The sequence below is a fragment of the Perissodus microlepis genome, chromosome 14 (genome assembly GCF_051167445.1).
Source record: "Perissodus microlepis isolate ML-2025 ecotype Zambia chromosome 14, ASM5116744v1, whole genome shotgun sequence".
In the NCBI taxonomy this organism is placed as follows: domain Eukaryota; kingdom Metazoa; phylum Chordata; class Actinopteri; order Cichliformes; family Cichlidae; genus Perissodus; species Perissodus microlepis.
In genome coordinates, this window is record NC_140474.1 from 33,939,964 (window position 1) to 33,964,835 (window position 24,872).

Here is a 24,872-nt window from a genome sequence, read left to right on the forward strand (position 1 = left end):
AATGAACAGGATCATGTGGGACTTTGGGAGTTGTAGGCCATAATGACCTCTTTCATAGTCACACCTGTTTTCTGTTCCTTGTTAACTACAATTTTGTGTAATAGTTAGTCAACAGCTGCTAATCAGTCTGGAACTCAAACTAGAAAAGCAATTTCATTCTGAGACAGAGAGAAATATATGTAGAGAGGGTAGGAACAAGTCCCCAAAGAAAGTAAGCCAATGCTACAAGCAAAATGATTCACAATGTTTACCATTCTATTTATCATTTATTGCAGTTAAGTTTAACATTACCATTCTGACAGAGACAGCAGAAATACAATATCTATACAGTGCTGAAAAATATATTTTGCTGACTTTAATATTTGGCAACTTTTCTAATAAAACAAAAGACAATTTATTCATCAAAAAATACTCTGTCCATTTCTACAACAAATCACAGATAAAGTATGCAATCCATACACTGGTTGGTTATATGTCGACAATAACATGCTACAACTTAATACATTAATAGAGACTAAATAAAATGATCAGGAACATAAAATGCGCCTTACACTGTTTAGGTTAGAGCCTCTCTGCTTCATTGGGCTTGTGGATCTATTTGATCTTCTAGAATTTCTTTTATTATCTATGTATCAGAAAATAATAATTACTTCAATTTTCTTTTACTGTTTTCTACATCTGTATAGCAACCCAAAATTTACTTCTGCCCTTCAAAGCTGACAAATTAAAGGCAATGACCTCATTCAGAACAGAGCAGGTTCTGCACATATGCAATATTTACTAATTTTTAAAAACTAATTTTTACTAGTGTGATTTCAGTGTGTTGCAGGTATGGTGCTAACAGATGACATTACAGTCATTCCACAGGTAGTGACACTGCATATTGTTTAAAAAAAGATGAGAGGACTGCATCTTCCACAACAGCCAAACTGCTGCCCATGTGTCAGTGTTTCTGTAAAGGATTTCTTAAATTATGTTTTAGATATAGATCAACATCATTGGGAAAAAAGTACTTTCTTTCCAAAAGTGAGACTACAAGAGGAAATAGATGCATTAGCACTGTGAAGTATACTGGCTAATACATTACTTTTTTTTCAAAAACACTTTTTAGTTTCAGGTCCTGGAAGATCTGAATCTATTTATCAATCTACGTAACACTTTGGTGCTAACATTTTGGTCATTTCTACTATTTAATGCCATTTCAAAGTAGTATAATTTATGATTTCGTGAGAGGCGGCTTCATAAACTATTAGAATAGTATACTAGTCAAGCTGAAGATATAATGCTTGAACAATTTTGTCCAAATTCTCCATGTGTGACATGCTAAATGCCCCCTAAATGTACTTTACAAGGTATTAATAAAGTACCACTGAAGAAAAGCCATGATCTGTATTCTGTGTTCTGAAACTTCAATTCATGTCTTTTAGATTAAGAATACATTTTAATGAAATTTGGTCCAGTTTTTTTTTTTTTAAGTATTCCATTTATTATTTATTTTAAATGTACTCAATTTAACCATAAATATATGCATAACGTTGTTTTATTTTATGTTATTAATTTTGTCCACAAGGTGACATCACACCAGTGAATACTTGCCTCACCGTTTGCTTAACCAGTGAGAGAACGTGATTTTGTTCATTGAATGAAATGGCCCAATTATTTGTAATTCTTCCTGTTCAATGAAAATTTAATCCTGTAAAGGTTTAAAAGTTTCTAACATCTATCAGATAAAAAAAAAAAAATAACCACAGTAATAATCACTAATAACCATTTTGTAAATGAAATGTATAATCCGATAATAACATTAACTTGATGAAGTTGCATTTTTCAAATTCAACATTTTAAATGACTTTAAAAAAAATATTTTAAAAGACTTAAATGAGCACCTTATAATTTCTAGGTTTGGTACTGAGAGCATACATATAGCTTTTAAATTAAGTCCATTTTTTTAATAAATTAATATTTTGCTAGTTTTATGTTGGTTGTTCCACCTAACATTAAACCATTTGAATTAAGCTATTCTTATCCATGTTAGAGTGAGAGCTGTACAACTTTCCAACTAGCTATAAAAACCCCACTGTGTCCTTTGGATGGTGAAATATCCTTTTCACTATGACCGTTTTATTTTATAATTCAAATCAGTTCAATCCAATTTTATTTATAAAATGCCAAATCACAACAACAGTCACCTCAAGGCCTTACATAGTAAGATAAAGAGCCTACAATAATAAGTGTCATGTCAACACTAATTTCTTGACAAAATGCTTATTTATTTCATCTCAACAGCTTTAAAATGCCTGATAGTTCTACATTTTTATTTTTATATAAATGATATGTTCTGCATAAAGCATATTGCTAAAACATTTATAATCATTAATAAAATAAAATCCTGCCAGTGTACTCTGCTATTATTATCACTTAAACACAATTTTTAATATTCTTTGTAGCCTCCTTTTCCATATACAGTCTGACTGCACGACATATTTGGGGTTTAGATACCAAACTATGAAAAAAGAATTAGATAAATTAGGTTAAAAATTACTAAAAACATTGTATAGATTAAACTTTGAATGTCATGCTGTGAATAAATTAAAAACACACAATGATATGCATTTCATGTCAATAACCATTCTGCCTAGTACTATAACAGGAAAGATGTTTTATCCTTAAGTGAGTAACTATTACTCATGTTTATCAAACCTATGATCAAAATTACAAATAATATCAGTTTATACTGGAAATAATTTTAAAATTTTGAACTCATATTGGTAACTTAACTTAAACAAAGGTGACATGGGGATGCGGCATTTTAGGCTAAGACAAGATTTGGAAAAATAGATACTGGCCCATTATTATACAAAATACACTTAGTTCTGATATGGGGACTCAAATGGTACCAAATACTAGAAATGACCTGAACCCACATAAAACATAATTGGGAGCCTTAAGGCTATCGCTAGATCTATGTAATCAGTTTGGACAGAACTAGGCTAGTTGCTAACCATGCTTCCAGTCTTTACGCTAAGCAAAGTGAAAGTGCAACCCCGAGATTACCGAAGTGAAAATCCTAGTATTTCCCAAAGTATTCAGCTATTTCTTCAAGTATCAGTCTCTTTTCTAGACCAATGCTACCAACATAGCTGCATAGCAAAGCTAATGATAAAGCTAAGACTACATGATGAAGTAACACATACATCTCTTTTCTATGCAGATGTGCTGAATGAAGGAACTGCAGGACTATTCTGTACAGCCTGTCTCTGATCTCAAAGTACTGCCGTGAGACTTTTCCCATTGGACATGTATACAGTGCTGAGAGTCTTGAGCCACCCTCAGGTCTTTATATTTTGGTAGGAAAAAGGTACAGTGATTTACTGAAACACACGCAAACAAACATGGAAATATAGTATATAATACAAAAACATTATAACATCCCTGTCAGTACTGACAGGGACTAGAAAGAAAATTTATAGTTTTCCTATATTGGCTTTTAATTCATTGCCTCCCTGTTAAATCCAGAATGGAATGCAAAATCCTGCTTCTCACATACAAGGTCTTGAATAATCAGGCCCCATCTGATTAAGTACACAGACTGTGGATTAACTTGTGGTTGATGGGTATTTGAGTAGTATGGGAGGCAGAGCTTTCAGCTTTCAGACACCTCTTCTGTGGAACCAGCTCCCAGCTTGGATTCAGGAGGCAAACACACTTTCTACTTTTAAGATTAGGCTTATAACTTTCCTTTTTGACAAAGCTTATAGTTAGGGATGGATCAGGTAACGTAGCTCTCTTCCACAGCATGTCTTTTGTCCTGTCTCTCTAACTCTAATCAAACTCCATCAATTTGAAAATCGCTCTGTTGGAATTAAATCAGAGTAAATTATGCATTTTTGTGACAGGCCGCTAATAATAAAATACTGTATCTAAAGGAATAACTTGAATTGGTTCTTAACAAGTAAGTGACAGACATTCAAGTACAGCTTGTGCAAAGTCAAAATGGTTTTTACATGAACCAGTAAAACACCACAGTATGCAAAAACATTAGCTAAATGCCTGTCTTTAAGCTGTTTTAAAGAATGTCACAGGGTTAAGAGTGTAAAAAGAGAGGATTAAGCTGTTCCAGTATTTTGGAGCAAAGGATTGAAACACCCAATTGTTCTTTGTTTTCAGACTAACACGTGAGATAGCAAGAAGACCCCTACCTGGGCTTAAGAACCCAGCTTGGAGAATCAGGGAATTACTGCAGGTCTTTATTACTATTTTAGGGTTTTTACCTTACAATATAAAGAAACTGTTGTTTTGATTTGGTGTTACATAAATAAAATGGACATTACAGATGGGGCATACATTTTTAACTAAAATCTGAACCTGACAGGAAGCCAGTGTAAAGATGTTTCGAGAAGATTTAACATCAGTTAAACGCCTTCCAGCAGCATTTTAGATGGACTAGAAGCAATTACTAGATGCTTTAGACAAGAAAACAGTGTATTACAATAATTTGAACTAGTAGAGATCAAAGCATGGATGAGAATCTCCAGTTCACATTTTGAGACAACAGTCCTGAGGTTACCCCTACTTCTGAAATGGGAAAAACAAGACCAGGTCAGACACCTGATGGGAGCATGAAATGTCACAGAAAATAGGTTGTTTGCCAAGTTTTCTGTTACAGTGCCTCTAAAGGTACTCACTTGTTCCACATTTTGTCAGCTTACATCTTTTTTCCAAAATAGATTCATTTTTCACCTCAAATACTACACATTTTACCTAAGTTTAAAGAAATGAACGATGGCCCAAGAGTTAGTCATACTGAATAGTACTGTAATTCAGTCACAACATAAAAATCAGCATTTGTCCTATTTGGAAATGAAGCTGAATTTCAGCGGTCTCTGAAGTCAGTTAAAAACCTATAGGTAATGGCTCATTTGCAAAAAAAAAAAAAAAAAAACAGTAGTGAGGTTACCAGTGTATATTGACTGAACTCCCCCTAACATTTTGTTTCTTACACAAAAACACCACAGTGCATTTGAAAATAACACATGAAGATTTTACTTTTCTGGAGCTACAAAAAAAAAAAGAACTGAATGTTTTCTATCTTGTTCTGGGTCATCTTTTCGGTGCAATCGGGCACTGAAGTGACAGCTTGTACTTTTTTTGTTATCCCGTAGTCTACAGACACCAGACCTTTCACATCTTAATTTGAGATATGTCACTCTTTTTACAGGAAGGAACCTGTAAAATCAAATTAGACGGGCACATTTCTCCTGGGACCTTGTAACTTGCATGTACTTGAGATGCTGCTCACAAACATACTGTTTGGTCACAGTAAAGGTGCTCGCTACTGCTTTTACACCATATTACTGTGCACAAATCATCACAAAGGAATTATTCAAACAATGGCTCATTGGTGTTTTATACAGATGGTTCCTTACGAAAGAGGATAACTAAAGAGATGCCACTTAGAAAACTGTCTCCTGCCACTATTAGGATTATCATCAGACCTCCACTTGAGAACATCTTTTTTTTCCCTAGGGTCATTAGAAATGAAGTCTTAGCAAAGGCAAAGTTGAGAAATAGTACTGTAACATGCAAGCATGATTAAATGGAAGCCGTCTTCTGTGTGCTTTTAGCAATACGGCTAAACTTCAGTGTACAGTTGTTGTCCTTAGCCTAGGTCTACAACGCATCTTTATTTACTCTGTAGGTAAACAGAAACATATTTATGGTTGTTTAGTTGTGGGATTGCAAACTACTGTTCATCAACAAGGTTGTAGCACAAAACTCAGAACAAACAAACAGAAAAAAAACCCCCAAAGACGGATTTCAGATGGTCTAGAGGTCGAACATACAATATACAAGGTATCAGTTTTGTGCAAGGCTAACCATATCCTGGACTTCACCCTGTGCCTAGTTATGACATGTTTTTTATTTTAGTCAAGATTTAATTTTAATCTAATTAATCTGTTTTTTATTTAAGTGCCACAATTTGAAACGGGTTTGAGTCTAAGTAAGGAGTGTGTTTCTAAAACTTCAGTAACACTGAACTTTGCAATCTGCATCATCTGCTTTCTGTGGTGGGTTATGAGCAGAAGGTGGACTGCAGCTGCTTGAAGGCAGCATGTCGTTGTTTTTTCTCCTCTTCTTGTCTCTTGCGTTCTTCTTTTTCCTCTCGAATTTCAGCCTCAAACTTGCTACCGGCAGACAGAGCCTGCATCTGGTACAACACAAAAACAAATTTCTTAAACCCAAGTAGCCATGCACAGCTGACTGCAGCTTTTCACAAATTTAAGCTTTGGGTACAGTACTTAATGTACTTGATGTACTTGTTTTTTCACCAGTAGTTACAAGGCTGTATCCCCAGTTATCAAACATATACTCGGGCACAGAGATAAGTCATATGCCATTTGACTCATTAACATTCTGTGCAAAAAGAAAGAAAAAGTACACATATTGGGGTATAGTATATTAAAGCCCCCCCGAACACTGAAACAGGCTTCAGATAGACGTTCACAGGTTAGTTCCAGTAAAGTTAATATTTTCATGTTTTTACTCTGAACACAGGTCATGATAGGCATTGAAGGAGCTAAGGACAAAGTCAAAATCTAGGCGTACGGCTAAAGTACACAGTGTAATGTTATTACATACCTTGGCTTCAAAAAAGTCTTTGGCCCCCATAACACCCTGAGTGGACACATCGATCTCAGACAGTCTTGCTAATGCCAGTAGACCACTTTCTTCCTGCAGTTCTCCAGCTGCTGCTCTCCGGAAAATCAACAGGAACTGCAGAGAGGTAGACAGTTTAAAGTACACACACACACACACTTTTTTTAAAAAAAAATTATTTATTTTTTACCCACCACCTGCCTCTCACCAAGCAGGATCTCGGGAGTTGTTGCCAGAATAATTCTTGATACAATGTTTCTTCAGCAAAACCTTTATCTTACACTGAAGTCAGGTTTTCAACCTTCACCTGAAGACTTCCCAGAAAAGGAGTTTCACAAAAAAAAACTGTGTTCAGGCTCTTACAAATCTGTTCTGGTCCCATTGGAACCAGGAATACCTACTTTTCCTAAAACAGAGGCAGCAATGGGCAGTGGCTCACAGGAATTTTCAGGCTGAGTTTAGTTCTGAGATTTGTTTGGTCATTTGAGAATTTTTTTCTTTGTATGAAGAACTTGATCATTATGAAATGGATAAACATGGAATGTTTATTTTTGTTTTAGTTAAAAGTAACTTTATTTGTCTTAGTATCATGTGATGACATTGCTTCCTGCTCAAACGTCCTCTTTTGAGAAAAGCATTACAGCCATGTTGACCATGTGCTGAAGTCTCTTTTCATCTGTGTCGAAGCATCATGGAATCAATGCTGTAAGTTAATTCACTTCACAATGGATATGTTAGGTTAATTCATGAGAGAGAGTTAAGAGTGCAGATGCTGATTGCTTTTGTATTCAGCTTAGTATCCAGTTTAGCCTAATTTTGTATACATTTCTTTTTTGTTTTTACAGTTTTCACCAGGATGTCCATTGAGATTTACAGCAACACTACAAAAAGTATGTCTTAAAGACAAAATGCTGGATGACCTCCAATTTAAATTAATTGTTATGGTACTTTGCCCTAAAAATTTTATAACACACGTTTTAAAACATCATATTCTTGCTCTGGATGGCATTACCTTGAGTAATACTGTAAGAAATCTTGGAGTCGTATTTGACCAGGATGTGTTTTACAATGTGCATATTAAACAAATACGTGTGACTGCTTGCTTACATTTGGGCAATATCTCTTAAATTAGAAACATCCTATTCTCAGATGTTGAAAAAGTTCATGCATTTATTACTTTTAGGCTAGATTTTTGTAATTCATTATTACAGCTATTCTAAAAGCTCCCTGAAAAGCCAGTTTATCCAAAGCAGTGTGAGTACTGACAGGAGCTAGAAAGGGAAACAACCATATTTGTCTCACCAGAATTGAATTTAAAATCCTTCTACTCTAATACAAAGTATTTTAAGCTTAAAACTTGACTTTTTCTTTTCTACTTTTTTCACCACATTGGTTGCGCTTAACTTGCTACTGGTAATATGATCACACTACTTCTATTTACACTCGTCTTTAAGGCACAGATGGTCAATGCAGTATTCCCCCAAACAATAAGTAGAGCCATTCAAACAACACCGCCACATTAGCGATAATATAGCAGTAGTCAAAACTAGAAGCCTAAGTGTTTTTCCACCAAGTCTCACCTTTTCAAACTGCTGCAACTGCATCTCCCTCTGAATAATCTATGAATCTCTGAGCCTCTCTATTGATATTTGTAATATTGATATTACAAAAATCGAGGTGTAAACTGCAACTAACAACAGTGGGCATGACAGCAATTTGATGTCAATTTAAAATCAACTTTGTCATCCAGTGTCATTCACAAGGCACCTGGCAGATATAAAACTCACCCTTACCCCTGATTCTCCTACCCCTCGACCAGCTGTAACAGCTGGATGCTGCTACCTTAGCCTGGGTCTTGACCTTATAATGTAAAGTTCCTTTAGGCGACTGTTGTTGTGAATTGGTGCTGTGTAAATAAAATGTCACATGGATTCTTATATTTAAGAATATTTTTTTTTCCTCGCCTAATTTATTTTGGGATTTTATTGCCTATAACCACTTATATGCTTCATTAGACATTAAACTCCACAACACCAGTAATCAACATTATCTGTGCAAAGACTGGTGCTTCTAAAGTGAAACACAGAAATGTTACAGTGGGTTTAATAAACTCATAATCAGGTGTTTTGCCATTTGGCATATTTTGGCACATTTTGGTAAATGGCCTGTGTTTGTATAGCGCTTTACTTAGTCCCTATGGACCTCAAAGCGCTTCACACTACATTCAGTCATCCACCCATTCACACACTGGTGATGGCAAGCTACATTGTAGCCACAGCTGCCCTGGGGCGCACTGACAGAGGCGAGGCTGCCGGACACTGGCGCCACCGGGCCCTCTGACCACCACCAGTAGGCAATGGGTGAAGTGTCTTGCCCAAGGACACAACAACCAAGACTGTCGGAGCCGGGGCTCGAACAGGCAACCTTCCGATTACAAGACGAACTGCCAACTCGTGAGCCACGATCGTAAGTTGAACTTTCTGAGGTATTGAACAGCAAAAATTATTTAACTTTATTTACATGCCTAAAAATGATTGTTTTTTGAATATTTTTTGAAGAATTACCCACACAATCGACTATACAGCTAATCGTACTGGTGTCACTAGTCATTTCCAGACAAACCAGTCGTTTAATCTAGAAAGGCGCCAGTGAGGCTGTCGCTTCCTGGGTAAGGTGTTCCGGCAGGGCATGTCCTACTGGTAGGAGAACCTGGGGTAGACCCAGAACATGCAGGTAAGATTACCTGGATGGCCTGGAAACTGCTTAGTTTTATAGATAAGTGCAATTTTAGTAATGCACAGCACAATGTGCCACACCTTTCAGTTGTGCTTTATTTATTTAGATGCTCATTTGTCATATTTGAGTAATATGTGAACATCTTTTGTAATAACATGTTTTCATAAATTAAAAATCTGTTTAAGTGTTTTTCTTCATTGTTGTTGTTAAAATTTTAATCATTAGAGAAAAAATTACCTATAATCATCTCACAGATGTATCTACAGCTACCTTTAGTACCATTGATATTAATTTAGACTCTTTTTCTCCAATCGATCTTTCTGAGTTAACTTCAATAATTACTTCCTCCAAACCATCAACGTGTCTTATAGACAGTTTTGTAGGAACAAAACTGCTCAAAGAAGTCCTGCCATTAATTAATGCTTCAATCTCTAATAATCAGCTATGTACCACAGGCCTTCAAGCTGGCTGTAGTTAAACCTTTACTTAAAAAGCCATCTCTAGACCCAGCAGTCTTAGCTAATTATAGGCCAATCTCCAACCTTCCTTTCATATCAAAAATCCTTGAAAGAGTAGTTGTCAAACAGCTAACAGATCATCTGCAGAGGAATGGCTTATTCGAAGAGTTTCAGTCAGGTTTCAGAGCTCATCACAGCACAGAAACAGCTTTAGTGAAGGTTACAAATGATCTTCTTATGGCCTCTGACAGTGGACTCATCTCTGTGCTTGTCCTGCTAGACCTCAGTGCAGCGTTCGATACTGTCGACCATAATATCCTATTAGAGCGATTAGAACATGCTGTAGGTATTACAGGTACTGCACTGCAGTGGTTTGTATCATATCTATCTAATAGACTCCAATTTGTGCATGTAAATGGAGAGTCCTCTTCACACACTGAGGTTAATTATGGAGTTCCACAGGGTTCAGTGCTAGGACCAATTCTGTTCACATTATACATGCTTCCCTTAGGCTGTATCATTAGAAGACATAGCATACATTTTCACTGCTATGCAGATGACACCCAGCTCTATCTATCCATGAAGCCAGATAACACACACCAATTAGTTAAACTGCAGGAATGTCTTAAAGACATAAAGACCTGGATGGCCGCTAACTTTCTGCTTCTTAATTCAGATAAAACTGAGGTTATTGTACTCGGCCCTGAAAATCTTAGAAATATGGTCTCTAACCAGATTCATACTCTGGATGGCATTACCTTGGCTTCCAGTAACACTGTGAGGAACCTTGGAGTCATTTTTGACCATTTTGATATGTCCTTCAATGCACATATTAAACAAATATGTAGGACTGCTTTCTTCCATTTGCGCAACATCTATAAGTAGAAATATCCTGTCTCAGAATGACGCTGACGAACTAGGTAATGCAATTAGTACTTCTAGGCTGGACTACTGTAATTCATTATCATCAGGGAGTCCTAAAAACTCCCTTAAAGCCTTCAGTTAATCCAAAATGCTGCAGCAAGAGTACTGACAGGGACTAGAAAGAGAGAGCATATTTCTCCTGTTTTGGCTTCCCTTCATTGGCTTCCTATTAAATCCAGAATTGAATTCCGAATCCTGCTCCTCACATACAAGGTCTTAAATAATCAGGCCCCATCTTATCTTAATGACCTTGTAGTACCATATCACCCTATTAGAGCACTTCGCTCTCGCTCTGCAGGCCTACTTGTTGTTCCTAGAGTATTTAAAAGTAGAATGGGAGGCAGAGCCTTCAGTTTTCAGGCCCCTCTTCTGTGGAACCAGCTTCCAGTTTGGATTCAGGAGACAGACACTATCTCTACTTTTAAGATTAAGCTTAAAACTTTCCTTTTTGCTAAAGCAAAAGGACTGGACTAGGTGACCTTGAATCCTCCCTTAGTTATGCTGCAATAGGCGTAGGCTGCTGGGGGACTCCCCATGATGCATTGAGTTTTTCCTTTCCAGTCTCCTTTCTCACTCACTATGTGTTAATAGACCTCTGCATTGAATGAAACTTGTTATTAATCTCTGTTTCTCTTCCACAGCATGTCTTTTATCCTGTCTTCCTTCTCTCACCCCTACCGGTCGCAGCAGATGGCCGCCCTTCCCTGAGCCTGGTTCTGCCGGAGGTTTCTTCCTGTTAAAAGGGAGTTTTTCAATCCCACTGTCGCCAAAGTGCTTGCTCATAGTGGGTCATTTGATTGTTTGGTTTCCTCTGTATGTATTATCGTAGGGTCTACCTTACAATATAAAGCGCCTTGAGGCGACTGTTGTTGTGATTTGGCGCTATATAAATAAAATTGAATTGAAATGAGTATAAGGTGCAATGTTCATAATGCACGATACGAGGTATCACACACTTAAGAATGTGATTAACGATTTTAAATGCCTTTGCTATTAGTTTTTGGCATTGTCCATTAAAATCTGAGTGTTTCTTAGTTTTAAACTACTTTTAAACTTTTTCCCCCCTTGTTTATTCTACTAAGAAATTAGTAGAATAAAAAAGAAATTCCTAGTTGCTACATCTCTCTGTGATGGGTCAGCTTTTCTATCTGAAATGTGGCTGTTTGGAGCAATTCCCAAAGTGTTTGCACTACTTCCTCACCTCCCTGAAGCTTAGTTTGCCATCAAAGTCTTCATCCACTTCTTTGATCATGTTTTTCAGGCCCAGGTGAGTCTGTGGAGCTCCCAGCTTCTCCATCATCAGCTTTAGCTCCATCAGGTCGATGAAGCCGTCTTTCCCAGTGTCGTACCTACAAACCATGAAACCCACACAATGTCAGATTCAGTCAGCTGGGAGTATGAAGACACCACATTTAATTCACACAGTCATTATGTTTCCATATGTAAAAATGTTCAATGCAATCAGCTTAAAACATATCTGCACCTAACGTTTAACAATTTTTGAAAAGGAAAATTAAAAAGAAAATCCTCAAAGTCAGTCAACTAGTAACAGCACTGGTGAATAAAAGCAGCAGTATATTAGGGATGCACCAACCACAGATTTTATAAAGCTGTGAATATATTGTTTGATCTCTTTAATCCAGTGTTTACTTTGTTATGTGACAGCAGTCTCATTCTCATTGTAAAGAATACAGCTTAAAAATTGTTTAAAAATAAACATTTAACAAGCTACTGTAATGGTACTTGAAAAACACCTGCCTATAATTTCTTCATCTATGCTCAATCCTCCAGGTAAGGAAATCCCAAAAAGTTGATTCCGTTGATTCTACGCTACATCCAGATGAACAAAATCAACTTTTTGGGGCCTACCTATAATATACTTACCTCTAAATAGCACTTTTCCAGCCTTATTGACCACAAGTCACATTTTTACCACAGGCAGTTTAGAATCACAAGTGCATGTCTTCAGAGTTTGAGAGGTAGCCGGTGTACCTGAAGCAAACCCATGCAGGTACAGGGGCCTCAGCTTTAGTTCGAACCAGGATGGCAGTTCTAACATCTGCATCACCATGCTGCCTAGCACCAAGAGCTTCTCCAGATGCTGCTCTACTCATGCAGTGCATCATCAGCAGTAGCTCTGTTTGGGATTGAAGCCATCTGATCCAAGACAATATCAACAGTTAATTATTCTAAAAATGCCGTATCCATTCTACCACTGGTGCTGCAAGCTAAAGTGCAAGCTTGAAGGATAAAAAGGAGCAATGTTCTTACACCTTCTCAAAAGCGTATCCTTACATTGGCATCTGTGTAAATCTGTAGAAAAATCTGCATCTGTAAAATGTATGAGACAAACTTCTTAATATGAATTATATAAAATTTCAGGTTTCTACTGTTATCACCTTTCTTGAATGACAGTGTGTAAAATCTCACTGTTAGACATCAGTAGATTACAGTTAACTGAGTTCTGTTATCTTACCCTTCCTAATTCAAGTGTAGAAACTAAGCTGCAGTGGCTGCTATAGGACAAATGTGTTTTAGTCAAGAGAGACCAGTAATATTAAATTATTTGAATTAATATCAATGCTCAGCAATAAATCCAGATAAAACTAATATGTGCCAGTTAAATATGTTTGCGTTATTTTAGGTTTTTTGAGTCACCTCAAAAACTCTGGCTGCTGTTCATCTGTAGTGAGTGTAGCCTGTTTACTTTAGCTATCAATATGCCAGGTATCCAGGGTTTTTGTTTTTTAACTCTGGAAGAGGCTGTAAAACTTTATGACAGGAGTCCCATAAGAATCGATGAATCAGTGAAGATTACTTCTGTCTGATGAAAGGGATAGTGACGGTGGGTTGCTGAGGATATCTTGAATTTTTCTGTCTGTAAGTGCTGCTATTTTTGCTGCTGTTGGCCAGCATTAATGGAACTTTCTTTGAAGTGCATCGAACATTGATAGATTCACACTCACACAGTATGACAATGTAATCAAACTGTTTGTCAGAGAAAAAGTGTGACTTTTAGGACACTTTACCTTAACATCAGCTGCATAAGCTGCTAGCTTATACAAGCTGTTGTTGAAAATTGAAAATTAATCTTCATGTATTTTTGGGACACTGCAACCGTTTCTGCTTGTGAGCATTGGTTGCACAATTGCAAGCCTCTGGAGGATCCTACACCTTGAGGTTCATGGGACTCCAAAAGGCACTAGCAGCTTCAAATATCTGTTTGCTGCTTTGTAATGACATTTTAACAGCTGCTCTCTTAATCTGATGAATTTGTCTGGCAAAAACCTTCCTCATTATGCCTTTATCTATGCAAACTCATCTGTGCTCTGAATCAGCCACAAATTTCTTCACAGTAAGATGATCATGCTTACATTTTTGTGAAATATCTCATGTTTTCATACCTTCTCCAAGGCATTGCACTATTTGACACTTTTCTGGAACAGACAGGTTCTTTTTCTTTCCCATATTTTTTTTAACCTGTGGCATGCTTAATAACGTGAAATATCTTAACAGCTTAATAATGTGATTTTTTCCTTTAATTGGGCTCACATGACAAACTAATTATGGCAGGTGTCTGAGATTGATATCAGTGATTCAAGGAGCCCTGTGTGTATACACAATATGAGTTTAACTGAAAACAAAAAATGTAAAGTTTATAACACTAAAATCCTATTTGCATAATAATTTGGTAAACTAAATGGTAAATGGCCTGTATTTGTATAGCGCTTTACTTAGCCCCTAAGGACCCCCAAATTATTTGAGGGGTGGTGGCCTCGCTGGATCCGCTGTCCACCCGCCGTGTGATGACCCTCCTCCGGGATCCCCCCACCCAAGGAAATTACACCACTTTCAAGGCACTGCTACTGCAGTGCTACTTCCTCTCCGATGCAGAGGGCTGAGAAACTCCTCTCTCTCTCTGGCCTGGGTGATGGTACTTCTCACGAGCTCATGGAGAGCATTCTGTCCTTGCTAGAAACGGATGACGGCGGATTCCTCTTCACTCACCTCTTCCTCTGACAGTTGCCAGCTCCAGTGCGAGCTGGCCTCGCCAACTCCCCGCTGCTGGCCACGAAGGATTACCGCTCACTCGCAGAAGAAGGGGATCTCCAGGCTAATAGGAGCTTTGGCATCCAGGCGATAGTCCCCAACTCACCGACGGCATCTCCGTGCCCCCACTGATTCTCCTGCGGGCCCCCGACTCATCGATGGTGGCTGGGATCGAGGCATGGCGGCACCACGGAAAAGGGCTGTATTTTTACCAGCGTTTTGGTGCTGCAGCACAGCGCTGTCTGCCACCTTGCAGTTTTAATGCCCAGGGAAACAAAGGAATAAGGAAAGGCTGCCCGACTCACACTCGGGAGATGTTTTCTGGTCAACTCCGGCTCCCAGAAGAGCCTCGGGAATTCTCGTGGCGTCTTTGCATATCTTTTTGTATGTTATTTAATTTTAAAAATAAAACAAATTAACATTTCCCGCGTACCACTACAGGTAGCCCAAGTACAACGAGTGGTACGCCTACCAGAGTTTGAGAACCACTGGCCTAGGCTATAAGAATATTGCCAACACCCTGAAACTGAGCTGCAGCACAGTGGCCAAGAACTCGCCATGGTTAACCAAAGAAGTTGAGTGCACGTGCTCAACGTCATATCCAGAGGTAGTCTTTTGAAAATAGATGAAACTGAGCCACAGGGCAGTATTCCAATATGATAACAACCCCAAACACACCTTCAAAAAGACCAGTTCCTTACTAAATAAACTTAGGGTAAAGGTACTTGACTGGCCAAGCATGTCTCCAGACTTAAACCCTACTGAGCATCTGTGCGGTATCCTCAAACGGAAAGTAGAGAAGTGCAAGGTCTCTAACCATCCACCAGCTCCATCATGTCAACATGGAGGAGTGAAAGAGGATTCCAGTGGCAACCTGTGAAGCTCTAGTGAACTCCATGCCCAACAGAGTTAAGGCAGTGTTAGACAATATTGGTGAACACACAAAATATTGATACTTTGGGCACAGTTTGGACATTTTCATTTAGGGGTGTACTCACTTTTGTTGCCAGCGGTTTAGACATTAATAGCTGTATGTTGAGTTATTTTAAGGTGATATCAAATTTACCCTGTTATACAAGCTGTACGCTGACTACTTTACATTGAATATATGACACTTTGATACAATGTTGTCCCATGAAAAGATATAGTAAAATATTTACAAAAATGTGAGGGGTGTACTCACTTTTGTGAGATACTGTAGGTTCTTGCTCTCACCATAGCAATGATGCTGGCAGTTCAAAACTTGGAGTATCCCTTACACTTGTATGGAGGAAGAGCCATACACCGCTCTACTGTGGCGCGCAGAAAACATCTCAGGTGGGATCTGCTTGTCATGCCAGTAATGTTGGAAACCACCAGGTTTATCAATGTTAAATTTTTTCCCCATTAGAGAAAACATATCTGGTCGGGTGCTTCGGGAGTGTGCTGACCAGCTTGCAGGCATCTTCATGGACATCCTAAATACATCACTGGGCTCAGCTGTGGTACCTGCATGCCTTAAAACCACGAAAATCATCCCAGTGCCAAAGAAGTCCACTGTGTCCTGCCTCAATGACTACCGGCCGATGGCACTTACGCCTATCATCACAAAGTGCTTTGAGAGGCTGGTATTGAGGCACATGAAAACTCAGCTTCCACCAAATCTGTACCCGCTACAGTTTGCTTACCGCCCAAACCGCTCCATAGATGATGCCATCTCGTCTGCTCTTCACCTTTCTCTCTCCCATCTCGACAAAAAGGACACTTATGTCAGAATGCTGTTTATTGACTTCAGCTCAGCATTCAACACAGTCATTCCCCAGAAGCAGCGTTGGGAAGGTTACTTTTAAAATGTATTCCACTACAGATTACAGAATACATGCCGCAAAATGTATTTTGTAACGTATTCTGTTACGTAATGTATTCTGAATACTTTGGATTACATAATATATTATCATGCTTTTTACAACTACATAAATGTACTATTGCTTTGTGATTTATTATTACTACTGAAGGATACTCGCCGTACCAATACCAGCTAGATTAAATCTTAATATAAAATGAGTAACAGTAGGGTGGACATTAGGTAAGGCTGCACTTTTTGCAGTGATCTCGTACAGAAAACTATTCCACACGTATATATAAAACAGGTCCGCAGCTCCAAACCGTAGTAAAGGGACCTCTGGCTAATATGTCGGGTTCCGTGTCGGGCTCATAGCTGAAAACTAGCTTTACTTTGTTGTCTGGCTCAACTTTGCTAGCGAGAGACAGAGAGAGGCGTTGAAAGGCTGCTCCAATGGAACTTATTGTTTCAGAGGAAAACACAAACACAGTGTACAGTCGAGTCTTAATAGCTTACTTGCAACTGGGCTCGTCAGGCACTCTTTTTGGCTGCAGTGGCTGTTATTATATTTACATGCTTCCCTCTCCTGTTTCTGGTCAGTGACAACTTGTACTCATTTCGACTCTCCTTTTTCTCCCTCCCTCGCGCTCACAGACACATAACAGGTATGGCAGTCCATTCTCTCTGCAGCACGGACTACACTGCCCACGAGGCTACATTTTTTAGGGCTATGCCTGTAACACTCTGCCTATTGCCTTCATATTAAATAATTTTTCAAATAATAATTTTTAAAAATATTTCTTCACGTCATTTATGTGGGCCGCAGTAGAGGTGACGTGGGCCGCGAGATTGAGACACAGGCATTAGAGCCTCTTAATGCGTGTTTTGTTTGGGTTTCCATCGGCGGTGAATTACCAAAAATAGAGAGGGCATAGCCTAACATATGAAACAGGAAAGACCGCCGTGTAATCCATTTATTTCAACAAAGTAACTGTATTCTGAATACTACCTTTTTAAACTGTAACTGTACCAGAATACAGTTACTCATATTTTGTATTTTAAATACGTAACACCGGTACATGTATTCCATTACTCCCCAACATTGCCCAGAAGCTGGTAAAGAAGTTGGACCTACTAGGAATAAACACCATTCTCTGCAATTGGATCTTTGACTTCCTAACTGACAGGCCACTGAAGAAGGCCAGTCTCCCTGATCTCACATCATTTTACCAGGAAACCATTGAGAAACCATCTGCTGCTACATCACTATCTGGTACGGGAACTGCACCCTCACTGAAAAGCAGTCTCTGCAGCGGATAGTGAGGACAGCAGAGAGGATCACTGGAGGCCCTCTCCCACCCATCTCCCAACTCTACGACAAACACATCATCCGACGTGCGAACAGCATAGAAAGGGACACTTTTCCACCCCCTCACATGTTCTCCCTCCTTCCATCTGACAGACAGTTTCGCAGCATTTAAACCGTAACGACCAGACACTGCAAGAGCATCTTCCCCCAAGCAGTCAGAGCCCTCAACTCACTACCACCAAAGGACTGATATACACATACACCTTTACAAAAACCTTAAAATACTCACCAAAAGACTCACAAATCCACTATAAACTGGACCTGGGAACAATATGCTTATTTGCACACTCAGTCACATAGTTACTGAACACACATCTAAATTATACTATATTTGCACATTTTGCATTGCCTATGCATTGTCTACAATATCCTGAAAATAACTTGAACCTGGTATTCAATACTTATTGCACAATAACTCAACCTGGTATTCAATACCTACTGTACAATCCACTTTGTATTGTCTTTGTTTATTGTACAGTAAGTACTGTATAGTTATCACGGTCAGATTTTGCCCATTCCTTTCTTCTTTAAATGTGAAGTGGTGTCGGAATTTTAAAGTAAGAAATGCATTCCTGCCCGTGCACTGATGGCTCTGTTGTGCTGGCTCTGGGTCCATTGTGTAACTGATACCACCAACATTAACAGAACGCTTACATTAGAGCCTCTTATTGCGTGTTTTGTTTGGGTTTTCAGCAATGCATGGAATTACCAAAATTAGAGAGGGGATAAAGAGGCGATAACCTAACATATGAAACAGGAAATGACCCCCGTGTATTCCGTTTATTTCAACATAGTAACTGTATTCCGTTACAGTTACCGCTTAAATACTGTTTAAATATTTAAGCGGTAAATGTAACGGAATACAGTTACTCATATTTTGTATTTTAAATACGTAACGCCAGTACATGTATTCTATTACTCCCCAACACTGACCATACAAAATATGATTTTTTGCCATTTTTCAAATGGTCTTAAACCTTTGATCGGGACTGTACATGTAGTGGGGTTATATTAATTGGTGGTTCTGCCTCTTTGTGTTAAGAATAAGACAGACTGACAACCTGTCTAGGACAATTCCTGCCTCTTGCCCTATAGCAGTTGGCTCATGACCCAGAACTGGGAGAAAATATATGGATAAACCACTAAATGACTATAGTCACAACCACTAAATGCTAACTGCCTTGTCAGTCATGGGTCATTTGTAATGTAAGTGTGAGGCTTCATAGACAGATCCACTCCTTTATTGTTTTCAAAACATAATGACACTGCAGAAATACCACGTTCTAAACTTTAGAACAACAGTTTACAAACTAATAGGTGACAATTATTGTCATTTGCCATCTATGGGGAACAAAGGAGAAAAGTAGCATGAGCAGAATGAATCGCATTTTTAATATAAAATAAACAAGACTCTACTGACAATACTGCACCGACCTTTAGTTTAATTAATATACTTTGATAATTTGTTATTGAAGAAGAATGAGACAGTTACACCAATTTTAGGTGCTGCCCTATATGATTATCAGGGCACAAATTAATAAAGTAACCCAAAGAAAGCGGGGGGGGGGGACAACCGAATCCACCCCCAGAAGGCTAGGGGTAGGCCAGGCTAGATTCATAAAAACAGGTAAAATACGTTTTTTAATAGGAGTTAAAATATACAGGATGATAACACACAGCGATCCATCTGTGTCATTTTAAGATGTCAACAAAATCCGAAGGGTCCACACACTTAATGATCCCCTGTCATTTTGTCTAATTCGGGCTTTTAGCTCCATTGCGTTAATTTTTCTGGCATACTGTGTTTGTGCCTAAAGCGCATTGTTTATTTATGTCATCTTTGGAGATGTTCGGCGTCAGTGTGTCGTCTCCCGAGGGAGCGGCACTGACCTTAAGAAGTCCTCCATCTGAGCACGATACATCACTACAAAGACACCGGTTTAACGTGCAGAGTGTTTGCACAGAGGCGCTAAATCAGTCGACACGATGACAGCCAGCCTGCACCTTGGCTAATCTCATGATCCAGCCGTGCACGCTCGTTCGCCCCCATTCTCCGCGACTGAGAACAACAGCCGTGACTGCCATGTTTAAAGAGACAAAACAAACAATTGGTGCAGTCTTACCGCTTGAACATTCCCTCCATATCCTTAATCTGCTTGCGGGAGAACTCTTTGAACTCGGTGTAAGGGTTGAAGACCCGGGTCGCTCGTGGTGCAGCGTTACCCTCGTTAATGTCCAGCCTACGCGTCAGTTTGGCGGATAGCTCGGATGATGAATCTCCACAGGCAGCATCTGACCCCTGCGGTTTGGGTCGGACAGGGCTCTGTTCGGGCTCGGGCCTCGGTACGACCTCCTGTGTAGCAGAAAGCCGCGATTGCAGCTTTCGTGCGAGCTCTTCAGATGCCATGACAAGGATGGAACCCTACTTTGTGAGGCTGTCAGAGAGGATGGAGCGCGAGTGCTACCACCGTTAAAGTGCGTGCACCCGTTAACGAGATACACAAAAGTGCTTCCGGTTGAACTTCAGAATAAATTTTTCTGCGTTGTACATGTTTGCAAAATGAGCCGATTACTCTCTCCCTAAATGAATGCTAGCAAATGTCTTGGCTGGCTGCTATGTCTGGCGTCACCTTTTATTGCCTTGGTGTCTTGCTTTAGCAAACACAAGGAGACAACTCAAAATTATGCTGGTTTAAACTGAAGTAATTCAGAAGACGCTAATATCCGGGAAAGCCGCTTTATTGTTTAAGTGCGTGGGCAAAGTTAGGTGAACAGTTTCCCGTTATGTCTGATCTAGACTTCTGGGGGAGCCTTTGTACAGTCTTCTCTACGTCGCTGCCCACCAGAGGCGGTCCTAGCCTGTTTGGTGCCCTGGGCTAATGCGCCCTCTCGACGGGGGCTCATTGCCAACTGTGACTTGTGAAAATAATCTGTTTATATTTGTTATTAAACTTAGTTATGTTTGGTTATTGTTTTATATGGAATCATACCTATGTGACAAATACATAATACTACATAATACTTTGAACTCTCACCTTGATTAACAACACTAAAGACAATGCATCATTAGAATACAGAGACTGCACCAATCACTGAGAGAAACCTTTCCTCTAGTCATGCAATTTATTGTTTCACAAATTTGCAAAGTTATGTGTTGATGTACTTTTTCTTAACTTCATCTGCACAATTGTTACACTAGTTCCAGTGGCTGTAATGCTATGATATATTTTATTAGTCCTTACTATCAGCTTGCTAAACATAAGGATACCTCACAGGTCCTGATGATTTGGTCTTGTTTGAACAAGTTATGAATATTGTGGGGCATTTGTTTGCTTTTTAAAAAAAAATTATTTGTACAGTTCTGAGGTAAAATGAGTATTTAAATATAAGAATGTTTAGTTTAATAAAAAGGTGATTTAATGGTTTGCTTGAAGGGGATTTCTGATTCCTATTGCTCTTTTTTCCAGAATATATATGTCACGACTGGGGCAGCAGTTGTGCGGAGGTGAGAAGGAGGATCCAAATAGCAGACAGGTTCAAGACCAGGACCAAAATGGAGGCCCCAGAGTCCCAAACAAAACGTCCACAACATACATTCAGGTGGCCGGCCCGGGGGCCGATAGCACAGAAGGCCAGGATGAGACAGTCCAGGGGGCCAGCCATGAAGAAGGCAGTGGTGGCGCACAAACAGTTCAGGAGGCCAGCCACGCGGGAGGCGGTGGTGGCAACACAAGCCCGGAGGCCGGCCACGCGGAAGGCGCGGACCAGATGGCGGCGTGCCAGCGGCAGTACCAGGCGAGGATGAGGAGGAGGCTGAAGCCGGACCAGGTGAAGCTGAAGCCGACGCTGAAGTTGACGCTGAAGCTGCAGACGAGGCCGAAGCCGACGCTGAAGCTGCAGGCGGGGATGATGCTGATGATGATGCTGCTTCCGGCGAGGAAGATGCTGATGATGATGCTGCTTCCGGCGAGGATGATGCTGATGATGATGCTGCTTCCGGCGAGGATGATGCTGATGATGATGCTGCTTCCGGCGAGGAGGATGCTGATGATGATGATGCTGCCGGTGAGGATGATGCTGATGATGATGATGCTGCAGGCGAGGATGATATGGATGAGGGTGATGCTTTTTCTTTCTTTTCTTTTCTTTTTTTTTTTTGCCTGTCCCGTTTGGCTCTTTTGCCATCAGAATTATTGTCTAAAGGCGAAGAAAGATGCCCAACGGATTTACTTTACCAAATGGACCATCCCAGCCTTGCCGTAATGGTCTATTTGATTCACCTTTTTTGTTTATTTTATTTTTTATTTTCACTTGCTAGATACGGGACAGACTTGAATGAGGAAAAGAAAAGGGAGAAAGAAAGAGGGGAAAAAAACAGCGGAGAAGAGGGACGGGGATAAAGGGCAAAAAACAAAAACCAACAAAATAAGCAGACAAAAATACATATATCAATCACCTGGATCACCTGTTGAGAAAGAAAAAAGAAAACAAGCATTTAACAAGGGATAAACAACATCATGATGATCTATGGGAATATAACAGTAAATACTAAGTGTTAAACATTATTGTGCAGCACGTAAGATCGACAGCGCACAGTGTGCTTTAAGGTAGGAGCCAAAAAGGGTGTAGTTTGTGTGTGTGAGCACCCATGTGTACACCTGTGAGGGATGAGGCTGATGCTGACTGGATGAGTGGATGAGGCTGCAGGCGTGGATGAGCCTGAGGCTGCAGGCGTGGATGAGGCTGAGGCTACAGGCGTGGATGAGGCTGACGCTACAGGCGTGGATGAGGCTGACGCTACAGGCGTGGATGAGGCTGACGCTACAGGCGTGGATGAGGCTGACGCTACAGGCGTGGATGAGGCTGACGCTACAGGCGTGGATGAGGCTGACGCTACAGGCGTGGATGAGGCTGACGCTACAGGCTGGGGGGACTGAGGAGCCCGTCCAGCCACCACATGCGCTGCAGGCGTGGATGAGGCTGACGCTGCAGGCTGGGGGGACTGAGGAGCCCGTCCAGCCACCACATGCGCTGCAGGCGGGGATGAGGCTGACGCTGCAGGCGTGGATGAGGCCGATAATGATGCTGCAGGCGTGGATGAGGATGAAGGCGCGGAGGCTGGACCAGACGAGGATGAAGGCGCGGAGGCTGGACCAGACGAGGATGAAGGCGCGGAGGCTGGACCAGACGAGGATGAAGGCGCGGAGGCTGGACCAGGCGTGGGAGCCGCAGGTGGTGGCGCTGCAGGCGACGGCGTGGGAGCCGCAGGTGGCTGGATGGGCTCCTCGGCCCCCCCAGCAAAAGCAGCAGGCTGAGGCAGTTCCTCGGACCCCTCAGAGAAAACAGTCACAGAACCAGCAGGCACGTGGGCCTCTGGTACACACGAAACAAAACCAGCAGGCTTGTGGGTCTCTGGTACACACAGAGCAAAACCAGTAGGCACGTGGGCCCCTGGCACACATAAGGAAGACTGCAGTTGCACGGAGCACTGACCCTGCTCAGGCAGCGACAGCCGGGTGCAGTCCTCAACTGGCTTCTTAGCCTCCAGGGGTCCAGAGTCAGGTGAGGGCTGCAATTCAGCCTCTGGGGAGGCCCTGGAGCAAGTAACAGTCTGAAAACTAGCCAGTTCATGAGGAAATATGTCAGTATTGATATGTTTGTCTCTCTGCGCGAGGTGAGCACTAGAAAAACAGTCCAAAATGGGTGGGGTAGGCACAGCCTCCTGAAGAGGGGCAAGCGAAGACTGTGACTGAGCAATTAACTGTGCTACTGACTGCTCTATGGACTGCCATAGAGGTTGTAATGATGCTAGTTGTGATGGTGGCTGAGAGGCTGACTGAGCTAATGGCTGCTGAGCAGCTAACTGAATTGATGGCTGAACAGGTTGTACTGACAGACGTGGAGCAGGTAAAGTGGGGAATTCACTGGGAGTGCCATCCCCTGTCACGAAACACTCAGCCCCAGAGTACAAAGTCAGAAATAACACGATCAGTGTCCTGTATACTCACCACAGCCGGGCGCGCTGAAGTGCCAAACTCTGGGATGACAGTGGCGGAGGTGCAAGTCAGTTTTATTTACGGTGAATAATAACCAAGGTGCGTGCAGAACTGAACATAAACCTAAACTGGGAAAACTAACACAAGAGGACACGGGGCGAGGAGCAGAGAGACACGTTGAAACACAAAATAATGCTGAGTACACAGAAGATTCACGGAGAAACACAGAGGATGAATACAGATGACGCGACAAGGAACACAGGCACACACAGGTGGGAGACACAGCTGGACCTGATTAGCCTGACGAGACAGGGGAACACTAACACCAGGGACCAACAGAGGGAGCACCAACCCAGAAACCCAGCATTCAAAACCCCAAAACACAAATAATAATAACAATAATAACAATAAACTCAAAACACTGGGTCAACGATCCAGGACCATGACAATATATTGGATGGGTGTGTGTATTATAGGTGTTTTGACACATTTCCAGACAGTATTTCATTTGTTAAGTAATGTATGTCAAGAACTGGGCACAGGTGGGACTCACATGCAGGGTTCCATGTCAGAGTGCTTTTGTTTACGATGAATAATAACAATTTTAAAATGATCAGAGTAGTAGTTAAATTCCCAGACTCTGTCTCAAATCCAAATAAAGACTGCTCACCACTCTGTGACAGGGGATTCTCCAGGCAAACCTGAGCACAGGGAAAACTCAGATATCTCTCTCACAGGTAGGTGGAAACATTAACTCAAGGCTTGGAACTGGATTGCACTAATTGTTGGAAAAAAAAACAACCCAGGGAGGACTGAAGAGCTGCCACTCCTTTAAAAAAGAGGTCACAATGAGGACATCA

At 40.6% G+C, this 24,872-nt stretch overlaps 1 protein-coding gene across 1 annotated transcript; it reads right to left on the reverse strand.

The window, feature by feature from the left end:
* Positions 1–246: 246 nt before the first annotated feature.
* On the reverse strand, positions 247–20,528 carry efhd1 (EF-hand domain family, member D1). Its single transcript, XM_084950265.1, has 4 exons — positions 20,140–20,528; positions 11,977–12,124; positions 6,640–6,774; positions 247–6,208 (listed from the first exon to the last, which is right to left on the reverse strand). The coding sequence occupies exons 1-4, from the start codon at positions 20,421–20,423 to the stop codon at positions 6,074–6,076; spliced, it is 702 nt and encodes a 233-aa protein (XP_084806391.1). The 5' UTR covers positions 20,424–20,528; the 3' UTR covers positions 247–6,073.
* Positions 20,529–24,872: the final 4,344 nt, after the last annotated feature.

Bases quoted from the DNA above. Each gene is read 5' to 3' on its own strand.
- efhd1 (XM_084950265.1), bottom strand. From the start codon at position 20,423: ATGGCATCTGAAGAGCTCGCACGAAAGCTGCAATCGCGGCTTTCTGCT. The intron at 12,125-20,139 runs GTAAGACTGCAC...CATGGTTTGTAG, and splicing joins ATGGAGGGAATGTTCAAGCG to GTACGACACTGGGAAAGACG. The intron at 6,209-6,639 runs GTATGTAATAAC...GTGTTGTACCAG, and splicing joins AAGACTTTTTTGAAGCCAAG to ATGCAGGCTCTGTCTGCCGG.